This window comes from Jatropha curcas, chromosome 4, assembly GCF_041381405.1.
Source record: "Jatropha curcas cultivar XTBG-Jc1 chromosome 4, XTBG_Jcur_1.0, whole genome shotgun sequence".
In the NCBI taxonomy this organism is placed as follows: domain Eukaryota; kingdom Viridiplantae; phylum Streptophyta; class Magnoliopsida; order Malpighiales; family Euphorbiaceae; genus Jatropha; species Jatropha curcas.
Window position 1 is genome coordinate 24,162,604 of NC_143154.1, and position 17,889 is coordinate 24,180,492.

Consider the following 17,889-nt stretch of genomic DNA (forward strand, 5'->3'; position numbering starts at 1 on the left):
CAGACCAACCAGTTACACCACTTAGGAGAAGTACAAGAACTTCCAGACTACCAGCTTGGATGATAGATTATGTAACCAATTGTGCAAATTCCAATCACAAACCTTTTTCACCCAATTCACCCTATTCACATGCATATGTATCTTTTGCATCTAATGTCAACAAAATTCATGAACCAATATCATATCATCATGCTATTTCTAATGAAAATTGGGTGCAAGCAATGCAAACTAAACTGCAGGCTTTGGAAGACAATGGCACTTGGGTTTTAACTGAGTTGCCTAAAGGGAAACGTGCCATTGGATGCAAATGGGTCTACAGGGTCAAATACAAACAGGATGGAACTGTAGACAGATATAAAGCTTGCCTGATTGCTAAAGGGTTCAACCAAAAACTAGACATTGATTACAATGACAGTTTTTCTCCTGTCGCTAAAATGGTGACTGTGAGAATTTTATTTGCCCTAGTTGCTAAATATCAATGGAATCTTCACCAACTCGATATTAACAATGCCTATCTACATGGTTTTCTTGATGAAGACATTTACATGCAACCCCCAGCTGGCTATTCTAAAGCTTCTAAAGGCCAAGTATGCAAACTGACTAAATCACTTTACGGACTCAAACAAGCTGGCAGAATGTGGAACCAAGAGTTGACAAATACATTACTCAAGTATGGATTTCAACAATCAATGAATGATCACTGCCTATTTACCAAAGGAGAAGACAATGACTTTTTAGCACTTATTGTCTACGTGGATGATATTTTAGTTGTTGGACCTGACATTCAACTTATATGCAACATCAAAGAATTTCTCCATTCCAAATTTACTATAAAAGACCTTGGCCATGCAAGATTTTTCTTGGGTATTGACATCCTATGGTCTACTGATGGCATCTACTTATCACAACGAAAATTCATTCAAGATATGTTGTTAGATTCACACATGCAGCACGCCAAACATGCATCCACACCATTAATACAAGGTCAAAAAATTCAAGCACACATGGGACCATTACTCACAGAACCAGACTGTTACCGTCGACTAGTGGGGAGACTACTTTACCTGAGCTTCACCAGACCTGACATTACTTACTCAGTTCAACAGTTATCTCAACACATGCAACATCCCTGTCAAGGTCACATGGTAGCTGCTTCTCATGTTCTACGCTACTTAGCCTCCACCACAGATCTGAAATTATTTTTTCCTACCTCTTCTACGCTTAATCTCCAAGCGTACTGTGATGCTGATTGGGGGGCTTGCATCGAGACTCGCCGGTCCCTTACAGGTTACTGTGATTTTCTGGGTTCCTTGCTTATCTTATGGAAAACAAAAAAACAAACAGTGGTTAGTCGTTCCTCTGTCGAAGTAGAGTACAGATCTATGGCTAATATAGTGTGTGAAATCATTTGGATTGATAAGATACTCACAGATCTACAAGTCAAAGTGAAAAAGCCCATACCTTTATTCTGCGACAACCAAGCGGCGCTGCTTATCGCCGCCAACCCCGTTTATCACGAGCGCACAAAGCATATTGATATCGACTGCCATCTCACCCGCCATCACATTCAATCTGGTCTTATTGACACAAAACATCTCCCTTCCGCGTCCCAACTTGCTGATATTTTCACCAAAATGTTACCCATCTCCCACTTTCGTCTCATGACTGTCAAGTTGGGCTTGGTTTCATTACCACAGCTCCAACTTGAGGGGGGTGTGAACGAATATGAGCCAAACACAAAGCCAAACACAAAGAAAACCCTAAAACTCAAAAACAAAGAAGCAGCCGTTCTAAACCAAAGAAAACCCTAAAACCCAAACACAACATTTTCTATTTATACCAAACGCACATACCATACCCATTTTACTTAACCCAAACCCATATAATAAACCCAACCAACCCATTAACCCATATAACAAACCCATTTTACAGCTGTAATTCTGTTACTTTAGGAAATGTACAATACAGTAGGTCCTAGAATTAGAATATACTACACACTTGTAAATATAAATAGAACACAATGTACAGCTTTCAAATCAGAGAAGAAATATACAAATTCTTCATCTACTTTTGTTTTTTCTGCTTTTCTGTTCAAAAAGACACAATCCTTCCTGGAATATCAAAGTCCAGAAACTAGGAATATTGAGTGGCAATCAATAAGAACACAAGGTAGATTTTTTTTTTTTCAGAAGATAGGATTGAGAGATAAGATCAGAATTGATTAAAATTGCAACTGTTAGGATATTTAAGTAAAATCCTAACCAACGCAACACTTGTCTGAAAACAGACACAAACCTTGGGCAACAATTGTCAAATAAAAATTTTGTCTAAAACAATTTTTTTAAATTTTAAGTTAATGTCGAACCCGATACACCCACTTTGACACCCCTAGAGAAACTAAATGGATATCCACATAATTATAATATTGGTAACACTTCCCTTGAATATCCATTACAAAGAATATACCTTATGTGGGAAAAAAATCTTAGTTAAGAAAAAGAGTACATTATTTTTTTCTAAAATATACGATAAAATATTGCCTCATTAAAAATTTTTATTAACAAAAACCAAGTGAAAAAAAAATATTAGTTAAAGGAAACAAGATATGTATGGTGCGTATTTACTGCCTGTCATGGAAATATCACTTGTAATTCATGTGTTTATGTATTCCAATTCAAAACTTATTGTAGGAAGTGTTTTCACAAGCAAATCAACATAATTATTATGAGTGAAAAGAGAATTTTTCAAAAACAAATTTGTTTTTTCTTTTAGTACATCATTCCTTTAGGCAATATAATGCATTTAACATTATCTTCATACAATAGTATAAAGCTTCTTTTTGTGTAAGCAGATTGTACGTACTTTGAACATATTAAATTATTAATTTCAAACAGACATATTACTAACTTGCTTCATGAATTGTGACGACTTCCACAGATAAAGAATGGTGAATCAGATCAGCAATCTGCATTTTCATAGCCAATCAAAACTAATACAAGTATAATATGAACTCATATTCATTAAAATATAATACACAGATTGACCTCTGAATTTTGACAAATTAACCTTACGGCACCGCCAACTTTACAGGGAACCAATTATGCACCTGAAGTAAAATATTTTTACACCAATTAAACACTTTTTCACACATTCTTATGTTTATAACCACGCGTGTATTACAAAGAAGTTGAGTAGGATAAGAAAATGAAAATGGAATCCACTTTTTTTATATATCAACAATTTTAAAAATAAAAAAATAACATCCTTTACAAAAACCTTTGTGGGTCCCCATTCTGTCCTCATACCCACGGAACCCATCCAAAAGCCCCCCCTCTCTCCCTCTTTTCCTCTGTTTCTAAAATAACAATCTCGTTAAGCAAAAACAGAGCATTTTCCAAGGAAAATAATGCATTCTTTTCACTCTTTCTCGAATCAGCTCCAGCTTACCTGAACCCGGAATTCAATTCCGGATGAGAAGACATCTGTCATTCCTCCACTCCTCATCTCTCGCCGTTATCGACTGTTTGGTTCGCGAGTTATGTCGCCTTGTCTCGGTTTCAAATCCTGCAATTCTTTTGGATATTTGAAATGCTATAAACGAAAAGTTTTTTCAAGCATATAATATTTGAAATGGCTGTGATTTGTTAGTGAGAAAGTTGTCTTCTTCTTTTTTTTTTTTAACTTGATAAATAATTATTTTTAATATTTTCAAATTTAATATTTGATAAATATTTGTTATTTGTTTGGATGCTTATATATGGGCAAGCAAACGCCAAAAAACTATTAATTTATTTATTTATTTTGATGCAATCATGAAATGCATACTCAAATCTATAATTTTTTTTTTTTTTTGAGGAATTATTCTGAAAAAGAAAAGAAAGATAGAAACTTGAGAAAGATCGATGTTTTGGGTCCTCATTGGCAAGGATCATGTTTTGTGTCCTCTGTTTACCCTCTAATTTACACAGAATTACACATCATGCCCAAGCATATTATATTGCACACTTGGCTTCAGGCGTCCCACCAAAATTTTAAACAATAGCTCGTCAAATGGGCGAGTCGAAATTGTAATACACACGAGGTTGCCAACCTAGAAAAATATTTAATTGGTGCAAAATTTTTTACTTTTCCCTCCAAAGTTGGAAGTGTTGTAGGGTTAATTTGTTAAACTTTAGGAGGCAATCTATGTATTTAGCCTTAAAATATATATTCAACTTCACTCAGTTTTCATGTTCAAGAAGAACTTAATTTGCAAATAAGTTTTCATGAGTATAATGATCATCAAGATTTATACTCAGTATGGTACTATGCTACTCTAGGATATAGTATTTTCATAATTGCACAAAGATATATGGTAGTTCTTCATATTTTTTTTTTTTGGAAGTCGAAATTAGTTTTTTTTCTCATAAATGACCTCACAACTATATTTATGTCATTAATGGATAAGTTTTATCCATATAACATCATTTTAATCCATTGTATTATTTGTATTAATGTATAAATTTCATTTATAAAATATTCGATCTTCAAGATGAGACAAAATTTTGTATTTCAAAATTCTTTCATCTCAAATTCCTTTTTTGAAGAAATTATCATCTTTATAAAACTTTTCAGGAGTTTTAATAATGGTAAATTATATTTAAATCTGTTATGAGCATATTCTATCAATAAATAATCATTAATTAATAGGCTAATTTACCTTTATATAGAATATGTATAAAACAAATACCAACACTTCGTCGAAGAATAGTGGAAACATGGAAGAATCATATTGTTGGCTCAAGGGTCAATTTCTAATCTCGGATTTTGATGATTAATACAAAACAAATAAATTTAATATGTTATTTGTGCTAATTTTATTTTATGCAGAATTACTATGAAAAGAAATCGTATAAGGCAAGTCCTACATTGAGTGTAAAGTTATTCAAAGATCCTAGTAGCTAGGTATTTAGGATATTTTGTAGGATAGAGAGAAAATTCATATATGAGCACATAAATTAATTTCTCTCTCAAAAATATTTTTCGAAAATTAGTTTTTTCAAAATAAATTCTTTTATTTGTTTTCGAAAAATATTCTTTAAAATCGAAATGATTTAATTTCCTAAAACTAAAGAGATTTCTTCTCTAATGTTTTTGGTAATAAAATCATACACTTTTCGGAAATATCTTTTGAAAGATCTAAAGTACTTCAATTTATTTTCTTACCTTAAAAACGAAGGAGAATCTTTTTTATTTTTAGTAAGAGTATCCTTCCGTAAAAATATTTTCCAAATAATGCTGCCGAAAATCTTTTGTTCAAAGAAAAGCAAAATCGTGTTTTATTCTCTTACCAAAAAGGATAAAATAAATTTTTGGTAACAAAGATTTTCATATCTTCTAAATAAGGAAAGAAGATATTCTGATTTCAAATGAAATATCCACTTTCCAAAAGCAAGGGACACGATGCTCTCTATAAATAGGAGCTTTCACGTCTTAAGCTATGGTGAAGTAAGAGTTTTCGTTTTAAGAGCATTCTCTCATTGATCAAATGTTTATCTCTCAAAACTTACTCTCTACCCCCATTTTTCTTTTCATCTCTACACTTAACGTTTTTATCTTTAAAGTGAAAAGAATTTTTACAACTACTTTTGAAAAACGGTTATGTGTTCTAATCGATTTTCTAATCTAATAAACTGTTTTTTCTGTGCTTATATGTGCGTTTCTTTCTGTCTATTTAGATTCTGTAATCTATAGTAGACAGGCTCTTTATTTGTTAAACTTTTGTGTGTAATAGCTTAGGTTAGAAGCTATTGTGATAGAGGTTATCAAGCGACCTTCTCCATGTGTGGGATTTTAATGTCTTGAATTGAGTTTCTGTACTCTGCCAAAAACAGAAAAGGGTTGAGGTTAACTAGAACCTTTGGAAAATCTAGTGGGACAAAAGGGTAGATCTAGGTGTTGATCTATTGCCTTGTACTGTTGGTTTGTCTCTTACCCTTGAAAAGAGATAACATAGTTGAGGATCTCAAGGTGCGTCTTGGGGAGTGGATGTAGGCGAGTTAGTGCCGAACCACTATAAATCTCTGTGTTGATCTTTTTATTTCAGAAGTTTGCTTGATACTGCCTTTATAACACCTCTGTTTAATTTTTGGAAACGCTAAAATTGTTAATGATTCAGATGTTCTAAAACTGTAATAAGTCTTATCTTTTCTGAACATTAGAACTCTGGAATTCTAATAAGTGAATATACCATGTTCTAACTATTGTTCTATTCACAGTATATTTCACTGCTTGGGTTTCTAATTAATTTTCTAAACTTTATGAGGAAGTTCTAATTACAATAGCTTTCCATCATAAAGTTGTTTTATACTTGATTAAGGCTTTGTGAAGAAGTTCTAAATTCAATAACTGTCTTTCACACAGTCTTATATGATTTTCTAAACTTTATGAGGAAGTTCTAATTTCAATAGCTTTCTTTCATAAAGAAGTTCTAATATTGAATAAGTCAGTGTGAAGCTGTTCTAATCAATAGCTGCACTTTGCACAGACTTTCTATCTTTTATAAATAGAACATTGTGAAGTGATTCTAATTCATAATCTATTCTCACGAGTTCTGTATTTTTTTCCGCTGCACTTAGAATTCTATATTTTGTTTTGAAATTCTAAAATTTATATCTATTTTTAGAAAACCCAATTCACTCCCCCTCTTGGGTTGTGCCATTCATATACGGGACCCACACATATCATATATTTGTTTTCCACCTTAGATCACATTATATTTGTTCAACTATATATATATATATATATATATATATATATATATATATATATATATATATCATGATATTTGCTTAGCCATATATAACTTTAAGGCGATCATACCATCTTTGTTCAAATTTCTTTAATTCATATAGAATCTTTATAATTTACCTGAATACATATTCAGGGTTTCAAATTTGCATACTTCAAGCATGTTTTAATTCTTCAAGGACTATCATTATCCAGTAATCTATATAGAGCTCTATATAATTTTTCAAGAATTTGATTTTTGTGTTTCAAGCAACTTAAATTCTTTAGGATTTTCATATAGATATTTATATCAAATGAACCATATAAATAGGCAACCACTATTTACATAGACGCATATCGAGTTTTTCATGAATTGTCAAACTTACTCACATATCAAAATATAACTGTGCCTAACATATGAGAATATATTTTCTTTCATAACGAATACCAATTCTTTGCAAAAAGATATATGTACAAAGTTATGCTCTATATCTCAAGCCCATTTTTTCGTTTTATTTTTGTATAAATATTTAATTGTACTTCACTCGCTTGGCATATTTTGATGTTTGAACTACAAGTCCAAAAACCTTATTTTTCAAATAAATTATATCTCAACTGCGCCACCTCATTTTGGCCAATTATTTTATGTCTATATTTCATAACAAACTTTTATTTTAGATCCTCATTATTTTTCACAATATTAAGTGTATAACATATGTAAAAGATACAGTTGGTATTTATTTTATATCGATTGTATATTGTCCTTGACATGACATAACTTATTGAGATCTCATTATTTTCATCAAATTCAATGGTTTTAATTACCTGAGTTTCTTCTAAAAATCATCGGTCATGTCTAAGGTCTCTTCTGAAATTTACTCTTTTAGAGTTTTTATTTCTAGAATTTATACATATAATATATTAATTTGATTTTAGAATTATATTCTATATGATAACCAATCAAATAAAATTCAAGATTGAATTTATATTTATAATTCATATCTAAAATATATAGATGACAGAATTATATATAGAATTACCTTGTAAACGTGGACAACCTTAGATATACAACTGTTAATTTTAGTTGTCACAAACCATAAATTATCTCTCTTTAATCGACTTCATCAAGAAAGTGAAGTGGCGTAGAAGTTGATCAACCAGTACCATAAATCAAAGAAGTTTAGAACAAATTCATGCAATTTGATTAGAGTTTGTACTGTAACTTGTTATGAAATATAGGAAATAGAGATAAGATAAGATAAAAAAAAAAAAAAAAAAAAAAAAAAAAAAAAAAAAAAAAAACAGGGTAGAGAGTATATAATTTTTATTTAATTTATTATAATATATTCTTTTGTTAATATTAAATTATACATGTTATTCTATCAAATTAAAAATTTGTATTAAAATATTTTTGAAATTAATTAAAATATCTTTTTATTACAAAAGAAGTCATAAAGTTGGCTAATCATATTAAATTAATTATGTTTTAGAATAAATATTTTCACAAATTGTTTAAAATGTGATCAGATAAGTATTAAAGCTCAAATAGTCACCCCAAAGAGAGGGAAAAAAAAAAAAAAAAGAAAAAGAGTTTTTTACTATCAAAAGCTATAGCTAATCCAAGCAGCTTGCAATCTATATAAATATATAATTTTTAAGGCTTAAATGTTTGTGTGACAATATGTTAGAATATAAAAGTGATGACATGGCATTTTATTTTGTCATTATAATTAATATCTTTTATATTCAAATAAAAATTAAATGTTCTTTATTAAATAATGAAGTTACAATCAGACTAATAAGATTCATTATAATTAATATATAATAAATATAAAGTTTTTTATTAAATAGTTTCTATTCTATAAAAAAAACTAATTGAGTTATAATAGAGTCATAATTAATAAAAATTAATTAAATAATATAAATAGATTAACAAATAGAATTAAACATTAATTTCAATTCAGTAAAATTTATTTCATTAGAATTAAATATTCTTATACTTCATTTAATTTGAATATATGAGAATTTCAAAGAGAAAAAAAAAAATAATTAACTAAATATATCAATTGAATAACAATAATTTGCTTACAATAATTAATTGTGCCAATTAATATTTCAGTTCAATATTTGAGAATTTAAAAAAGAACTCATAATTTTACCTTCCATCAAGATTTAATATTTTTATACTTCATTTAATTTATATATATGAGAATTTCAAAGAGAAAAAATAAATAATTAACTAAACATATCAATTGAATAACAATAATTTGCTTACAATAATATTTCGGTTCAATATTTGAGAATTTAAAAAAGAACCCATAATTTTACCTTCGATCATTAAATAAAAAATACATAAGTTGTCATGCACTACTCTAACTATCAAATGAATTATCCATTTTGGATCAAGTCAATTCCATCTCATATTGGATTACATGATTTTGTCCCGCAGGTGAAATGGATAACTTCCCAATAGGTTACTCATCCTAGAATTTCCGTTAAGCGAACATGCTTAACTCTAGAGTTTTTACAACTCTCCAAGTGATTCCATTAAAAAGCGTCTTTGATGATTAGATTTCTCATTTTCGATATATGATCCAATTCATTCTTTTGTCTTGCATTCCACTATCCATAGCTAGCCATGAGTTTTACTCTACCTGCCATCTTAAGATCGCTTTGCAGAGCTGGCAGCATGGTTCGTCATCGAACCATACATCTACTGGAGGGGATCCGCTCTAATACCAATTGTTATGCCCATACATCTACTAGAGGGGGTCTGCTCTAATACCAATTGTTATGCCGGACTCCAACTACTAGAGAAACTGTCCGCTTTGGGTCAAGCCAATTCTATCTCATGCTGGATTGGCAAGACTCGCACGGTTTTGTTCCGCAGGTGAAATGGAGAACTTCCCAGGAGGTCGTTCATCCTAGGATTTCCGTTAGGCGAGCACACTTAACCTTAAATTCTTTCAACTCTACAAACCATTCCACCAAAAAATGCCTCTGATAATTAGTTTCCCCTTTTTCGATATATGATCCAATTCATTCATGTGTCCCGCATTCTACTACCTATAGTTAGTCTGTCATCTTAGAGCTAGCTAGGAGTTCTGTTTTACCCGCCCTCTTAGGATCGTTTTGCCAGATAAAAATGTCACATAAGTAAATTATTTAAATTAAAATAATTTTCTTAAAATTACATTTAATTTAATTAAAAAAAACAGAAAATTATATCATCCGCGCATCACGTGGTTACAAGACTAGTTATTATAATTTCAATGATTGATTTATGTAGCTTGATGAAATGAGTTTATTTTTAGGTTTAAATTCTGGGATCAATTCAGGTAATATAAATAGTTTTATGGACAGCTGCCATAACTTATCGTTTTTATTTATTTTTCTCATGCTTTAAATCTCTATAATTTTATATTTTCTATAAATTGAAAATATTAATATTTTTTAATTAATTTCTATATTTTAACCAAACAATAAATAATAACTTATTCGGGAAATATTTGCCAAAAACAAATCGAGGTCAAATTAGAAAAAAAATTTTCCCAAATTTTCTTAATGCCAAAGAAGGTGTTAATATACATATTTTAAAAGACCACCACGAAATAATATTATAAATTACTTTAATTTCGGTTATTTTCCTAAAATGCACCCGATATGCCTTCTTTATTTCTGAACGGCCACTAAGACTGAAACCTTGAACCTCATCCCACCAACCAACCCACCCACCATAAAACCCTTGTCGTTTGAAAATCTCTCTTATTTTCAAAGGGATTCTGAAACATCAAACAAAACCCAAATGGAGTCTTCCCGGTTTCCAGAGCAATTGCAAGCCCAAGCATATCAGATTTTAAGTTCAAACGATGTCAAACTAATGGAAGCCCTCTTTTCACTTCTGCTTTCTCCTCAAGAACCACAAAGATCTCATGCCTATAATCTCCTCCTCTGTTGTAAAGATCACTACCCCTGTCTTCTTTTTATAAAGCTCTTTTATTTGCTTAGATATGCCTCTAACATGGACACTAGAGCAAATTCTGCCCGTATTCTTAGATTTGTTCAAGTTCAAAACTTGTGGCCTAAGTTATCTCCTCATGCGCAAGTTAATGTGAAAACTCAAGTTCTTGACTGCCTTAAAACGGAACAATGTATGCCTTTCTTAAGGATTATTTGCGGGGTAGTGTCTGAAATTGCGGGTGAGGTTTATAAAAGGCAAGAGCAATGGAAAGAGCTTCTTGAATTTTTAGTCAGGTGTCTTGCAATGGAGAACGAAAAATTTCAAGAAATTGCTTTGTTGGTGTTTTCACATTTGCCTAATGACTGTAGAAGGGTAATCTGTGATGCTTTGTTGTCGAGAATTGAGGTTTTACATGGAGGACTTTTGCGTGGATTGGCTTCAAACAATTTTGATGTAAAAATAGCTGCTTTTGGGTCTGTGATTAGTTTATTACATTTGTTTTCAGGGTCTTTAGGGCGTGATTGGCTTAATGATTTGTTTCGAACTATGATGTTGGTAGTGTTTGATTTGTTGAAAGGTGAAAAAGAAGAATGTGCTCAAAAAGGTTTACAAGAACTAATTAATTTGGTTACGAAAGAGCCTCAAATTTTGAGGCCTTACTTGAATAGTTTAGTTTCTGATATGCTTAAGATTGCTGAGAGTAGAATTATTAAAGACAAAACAAAAAATTGTGCGATTGAGTTCTTAATGACTGTGGTAGAAGCAAATGATTTGGCTCCAGCATTGAAAGTGTTGCCTTCTGCAAGTATGGTTGGGTTGTTTATTATTCCAATGAGAATGCTTCTTGGTATTCAAGATGATATTGCATGGTACGAGATGGGAAGTATAGAGGGTGATAATGCAGGGAAAACAGACACATATAACTATGGAATCAAGTGCTTGAAGCAGATGTCAATAGTTTTAGGTGGGAAAAATATAGTTCCCATTGGTTTTAAACTTTTGCCTACTTATATGGATGCAATAGAATGGCAGAGACGCCATGCAGGAATTACTATGCTTGGTGTCATTTCTAAGGAGTGCTCACAGGAAATGGTAATAATGTTTTCACCATTATTTTGTTTTAATGACTGTTTAGAATTAGCTTTGATTAGTCATGTGACGTGCAAATATTTTTTAATCTTTGAGAGTTCAAATTTTCAATTATGCTTGATTGAGATGGATGGTAGAAAATATCATATACTGAAAATTTTAAAAGATAAAGTTCTCAGCAACTTAACTAGTCAGAGAGGGGAACATGATGAATGGGAGAGAGGTTTTTGGACTTCTCCATATTCTAATTTTGATCCTTAACTTTAACTAGCAACAACATCCACTGATGGGTTTACATTTTAGAATTTTATTATAGATGTATATATCATACAAAAATCTAGGACTTATTGACTACTATTAACTTGATATAGTTGTTCATATTCTTGTTAATCAGCAACCTTTTTTCTTTTTCATTTTTTTTTTTTTTTTTTTTTTGGATTCTTTATGAAATATTGTACTTTTAGTTGTTAATAACCATCCTGCATGATTAAAGCTCTGCCAGAGAACCTGATCCTTTAATCTTTTCAGCTATGCACAACTGCAATAGCTCTCATACTGATTTTATTAATTTTCTAATCGCTATGAGTTGGTTGAAGGAACATCTTTGAGCTTGTTTCTGGATTTCTTATTCCTTTGTACTGCTGCAGATAATGATGGAAGATTATTTGCAGCAAGCTTTGACTATGATTTTGAGGTCATTTCAAGATTCTCACCCCCGAGTTTGTTGGGCGGCTTTTAATTTTATGCAAATGCATACAGATGTGGTTGGCTCGCTTCAAATTCTTCATCATTCAAGGATTGTGCCTGCACTTCTTGCAGCAGTTGGCAAAAAACAAAATCCTAGAGTGGCGGTATGCAAATTGTTAAATTATTGATTATAACAATGTTATCAATTTTGGGCTCCAGATGTTTTTCATTTTGGTTGGGAGGGGAGAGTTGTTATGCACTTGATTATGTAAATTGACGAACTTGTATTATGTGAAGTTTTGTATGAGGTTATGGCTGACTCTTAGCATCCATTAAAAATCAGTTAGCAGTCCTCGATCTGAGAGACCTTTTCTTCTTTCAATGAGGTTAGGTTGGATTAGTTGGTGCTTCTTCTTTGCCAAAATTCCAATCGAAGATCATATATTTGGGGCTTAATCTTCACTTTTTTTGGAGTTCTATTGATGACTTTGTCAGAAAATGACAGGTTTTGGTGGTGGCTGCAGAAGTGTAATGATTATCAGATAGTAGTTAAGATTTTCCCTTTTTTTTTTTTGGTAATTTAAAGAAAAATTATGATTCTATATTTCTTCATGTACCAATTATTTAGGGTGCTTGTATTTTTTGTTTAGGAAAAGAAAGGCCAAACTAATACTATTAGGCAGGTTAGGAGATAACAAAAAAGCTGAATTCGGAGATGAACCTAGAGGCTGTTTGACAAAAGGTGCTTGAAATCCAGTAATAATTTTTGTTGCATGTTTCTTCTTGGCAGTTGACTCAACTAAGAAACTGTGTGGCATATTTACCCCAGGAATGATAGTTTTGTCTGCGCTAGAATGTGGAACTTAGATGGCTACATCATCAAAATATAAACAATGAGTTATTTAAATTCAAAAATTACATGCTGCGTCAAAAAATTGAAGCATGATCTTGAAGATACAAGTGAAAAAAGAAGTTTAGAAAACTCTACGATAATCAAATGTCATATCGTCTTGACTTGAAGGAACCATTCAATGCGTGTGTTGATTCTAGGGGTGGTAGCTAATATGTGCTTCTGCCTTTCTTCTTTTGTTTGTTATTTGCTGAACAGCTACCCCACCCAATCTTAAATTTGTCTTTCAAATTATTTGCAAATTTCATTTTGGAGTTGTTTTCCTGCAGGTGATAATTAGGGATGATTTAACTAGTTTATCAATATAGATGTCTGTATTTTCATTCAACTTACATATTTTTTTCCTTTGCATTTGAGTTGCAGGAAGAAGTTGCCTCGGCATTGCTTTTCTTTGTAAAGAGTATATATCAAGATTGCTTAACTATATACATGGATTTGGATATGGTGTTGAGAAAATTGCTTGCTGTACTACAGGTACAAAATATAATGAATCAATATTTCAATCTCAATTGAAAAATACATACCTCTCCGCAATTATGCATATGCATAAAAGGACATGCTAGGGAATACACATGTCAATACTCGTGCCACAATAAATATTTTTGGCATCTTGCATATAGATGTGGCATGTGTTTAAAATTAGTCAATGTTCCAGACCTTGAAAAATTATAAGAACAGAGAACAAAAAATTTAGATGATTTGTTTTTATGAATGGTTCTTCAATTTACAGGTTTAGGTTTACACTATTTAGGTTTTACATTTTATTATCTGGGATGGATTTACTTCAATTCATGGGATGAATACAGGATAACAACAGAACAAACAGATGTAGAACCATTTCACTGCGTACTTTCAACATTGTTGTAAAACAAAGGCCCGAAGTATGTTTCAAGTAAGCATTCAACCAATCTTGTCTTCCCTATGGTATACGTGAACAGTGATCATGAATGATTTCCTCCTTAATAAGCATTACATCCTCATTTCTTTGTAGGCATTGTGTTGATTATCTTCCTGTCTTATTAGAAGCTTGCACTGACAAGAATTCAGAACTTAGAAAGGTTGTCATCTTAACATCAGTCAGTTGTTTGAGCCATTGCATAATTTCTTATATACCTAGATTTTTTGTTCTCTTTTTCTTTTTTCTGTTATGTACCTAAACTTTGGTTTTTTCTTCTGTGATTATTTTAGGAAGCTACACTTGGAATACGAATCTGTGCACAGTTTGGTGGATCTCAATTCAGACCTTTTATCAAAAGTATATTGGTTATTCTGCTTTTGCATGCATGTTTCATGTTGACTCAAATAACTTGAATACAACAGTTAATATCTAAGAATTCCAGGTGCACTGTCAAAACTAGGTGGGGTGATGGCATATTCTGATCGGTCCTGTAGGGAGGATTTAGAGGCCTCTGACATTGCAGTTTCAGCCATTGGGGTAATATGTGAATTTCACCGTGCCCTCACAAATGCAGCTAAGGTAGTATTTTGCCATTCCCATCTATTGCTACAGAAATTCAGAGATTTTCAATGAGTATGTTGTTGAATTTTCATTTTTGTATTTGCTAGCTTTCTGTTGCATCCCTTAAGGTTGGCTACCTTGATTTCTGGTTAGAACTTGTATTCTTCACCATTTAGACACGAGTGCTCCAACTATCTCCCTCAAATATTGCTTTTTTTTCCTTTATGGCCTTTGCTTTGATTTGAGTTGGATGGTGGTGTTGGTCGAAGCATGCTGGGAAGGTGAGGGATTTTGCACTTAAATTCACACTGAAACTATTGTGAGTATTTTGGTCAAGAGTGCCAAGTACAATTCTGAAATCTAGGAGATGCATTTGAGGATCACACCAACCCCATTCATTCCTTCTTGATTGGTTTTTGGTCATGCAGAATATCAAGATTTGAACCAGACCTCTAAGGCATATAACTGCAGAAAAGTTGCATGAATATTTTACTCATTTTTTTGGAAAAGAAAAAGCAGAGCGCTTCATGTTTAATTTGAAAAAGTAATTCAAAAGGGAAAAAGGTGACTAAAAAGGGCATATTTCATATTCTATTCCAAATTCCAAATATCAAATATTTGGTGTCAACTCCAACTTAGAAATGAAATCATGCTTTGCAAGGAAAGACATTTCCTTGTCTTGTTCGTATGGTGTCAACTTCAAGATATTTCATTTCTCCTCTAGTTTATATTTCTGAAAATGATATATATTTGTTCATATGGCCTTTCATTAGGCTTAATGGTTTCGTTTTCTAGATTTCTACTTTCGAACTTCAGACAATCAACTAGAAATTATATTGTAGGATATATCTACATAGTTGTTCGGTTGCTAAGAGAATCATTTGATGCAAAGAGACTAATAAATTCTGAATAACAGGTTGATGTATCAACTACCAGTATGTTGAAATTGTCACATCAGTATATTTAAAGATAGATATAGGTCAATGGAATTACTTTTAAGAGATATGACAAGAAATTCATCGACTCCACTGCAGATGTGGTACTATTAATTTGAGTAACATAAATGGTAAAAGAACTATAGGTTCAAAGTTTAACCCTGTTAGATGGGGCATGAAGTTTTAGTCGATAAGCAGTGTTCAATTACAAGGCCTACGATCTTGACAGTGCTTTTCACATTCCAAATAAAGACTCTATTTGCATTATTGAAGATCCTGCAGCAAAATCAGCTAATTGGTCCTTATGAAGGAAAATAAAATGGAGGCAGCTATTTAACCAAATGTTTCAGATTTAAAGTATTACAGGTTGTCAAGCCATTCATAAATAATCTATTTGCAGACAAATTATGTCCTGTTCTTTCCATTAAGCATAGTAATCACTTTATATATCCTCTTATTAACATTCTGCTGCTCGATACTCTGCAATCAATTTATTGATCAGACTAATATTTGACAGCTTGTTCCCACTTGGTTAAGCTTCTTGCCCATCAAAGATGATTTAGTAGAAGCCCGATTTGTGCATGAACAGCTTTGTTCAATGGTTGAAAGGTAACTAACTTTTCATCCTACAATACTATAGTGTCTGTGTCTGTGTGCATGCATATTTATTTTCACCATTAATCCACCATTTTTGCTGAGTTGTTTCCTTTCAAACTTCAATTATAATTAGTTGCATACTGTCAATTAATTCAGGTCAGACATAGTACTCTTAGGGAACAATTGTCAACACCTTCATAAGATAATCCTTGTCTTCCTTGAGGTAAAATCTTGCTTCTTGTTTATCTATTTATTTTAAAAAAAATTTCCATTTGCTAAATGAAATAAAAAGCAATAAAAAAAGACTTATATTCAAATCATTCTTGTTATGCATATTTTCTTAATAGTTGCTTTGTTTGCTGCTCTTCTGCGTCTTTTTTTTTTTTTTTTTTTTTTCTCTTTACGCTATAGGTTATAAGTCAAGGAAGCAATTTAGCCTCACCACAAACTGTGACAAGAATGAAACATTTTTTACAGCAAATGTGGCGAAAATTCCCTCGTAATGTGTTGGATCCAATCTTGTTATCAATGAACGCGCAGCAGCTAGAGGTGCTAGCAAATGAGGTTGGCTTCGTATCCTAAACAAAGAAAGCAGAATCCTAATCCTAATCCTTCATGTCAAGATTATTTTTGTCATTACACGAGAGTTTCCTTTGCCATTCATTAAGAACACAGAGGGAGAGTTTTTGTTGTATAGTTTCAGAAAAGCAAAGGTATCTACTTACATGTACAGATTAGAAAAGAACAGTTTTGTTGTACAGTGAGTTTCAACAGGTGGATGTAAGGAGAGAAGAATGGATTGAAAACGGAATGGTTTACTCCCTGTGAGGGGGAAATTTTGGAAAATGATGAGAAAATATAGGCTGTTAAAGATGCTCTTCAAGTAGAAAGAATTAAGAAATAGAAAAATTTATGAAATTTAATTGAGTTTATAGTTTATGAATTGTTTAATTGATGAAAGTGTTAAAGATTATTTGATTTATTGAGCAGATATGTCCAATTTACATGTGTTATAATTTTTAGGAAAAAGAGTTCAAAGGCGCCATTTGTGGATCAAATCAATAAAATTAAGAATTTTTAAAAGTATTTCGACTTTTTTTTTTAAGTGTATGGTTAGAAATACCTTCATTTCAATAAAAATATTAAATTTCATTAGTTTGGTCTATAGGTGGGCTAAACGCGGTCTAGTTAAATTTTTCCCTAATTTTTTTGGAAAAATAAATAAAATACTAAATGTTACATTATAAGTGGTTTTTTTTTTTTTTTGGGAAGATATGATAATTCGTTCTTTTTTTGGGATATTCCATTTGTTTGCTTGTTTTTTTTTTTTTTATATCCCAAAATTTTTGCAAGGTTTTTAAATTTGTATATGTAATCAATTATTTTTCACGTTATAACATTTATGATCGTTCATTAAATAAATGATTTTTATTAATATTTTAATGAGTTATGGATAAAAAATAAATAAATAAAGGCTAATTTG

At 31.5% G+C, this 17,889-nt stretch overlaps 1 protein-coding gene across 1 annotated transcript; it reads left to right on the forward strand.

Annotated features, from left to right (window-relative positions):
* Positions 1-10,504: 10,504 nt before the first annotated feature.
* LOC105645467 (uncharacterized) lies at positions 10,505-17,324 on the forward strand. The gene is made up of 10 exons (XM_020683800.3): positions 10,505-11,821; positions 12,466-12,669; positions 13,779-13,889; positions 14,222-14,307; positions 14,407-14,473; positions 14,604-14,670; positions 14,756-14,892; positions 16,327-16,418; positions 16,563-16,629; positions 16,818-17,324. Exons 1-10 carry the CDS (start codon positions 10,574-10,576, stop codon positions 16,986-16,988), a joined length of 2,250 nt encoding a protein of 749 aa, XP_020539459.1. The 5' UTR covers positions 10,505-10,573; the 3' UTR covers positions 16,989-17,324.
* Positions 17,325-17,889: the final 565 nt, after the last annotated feature.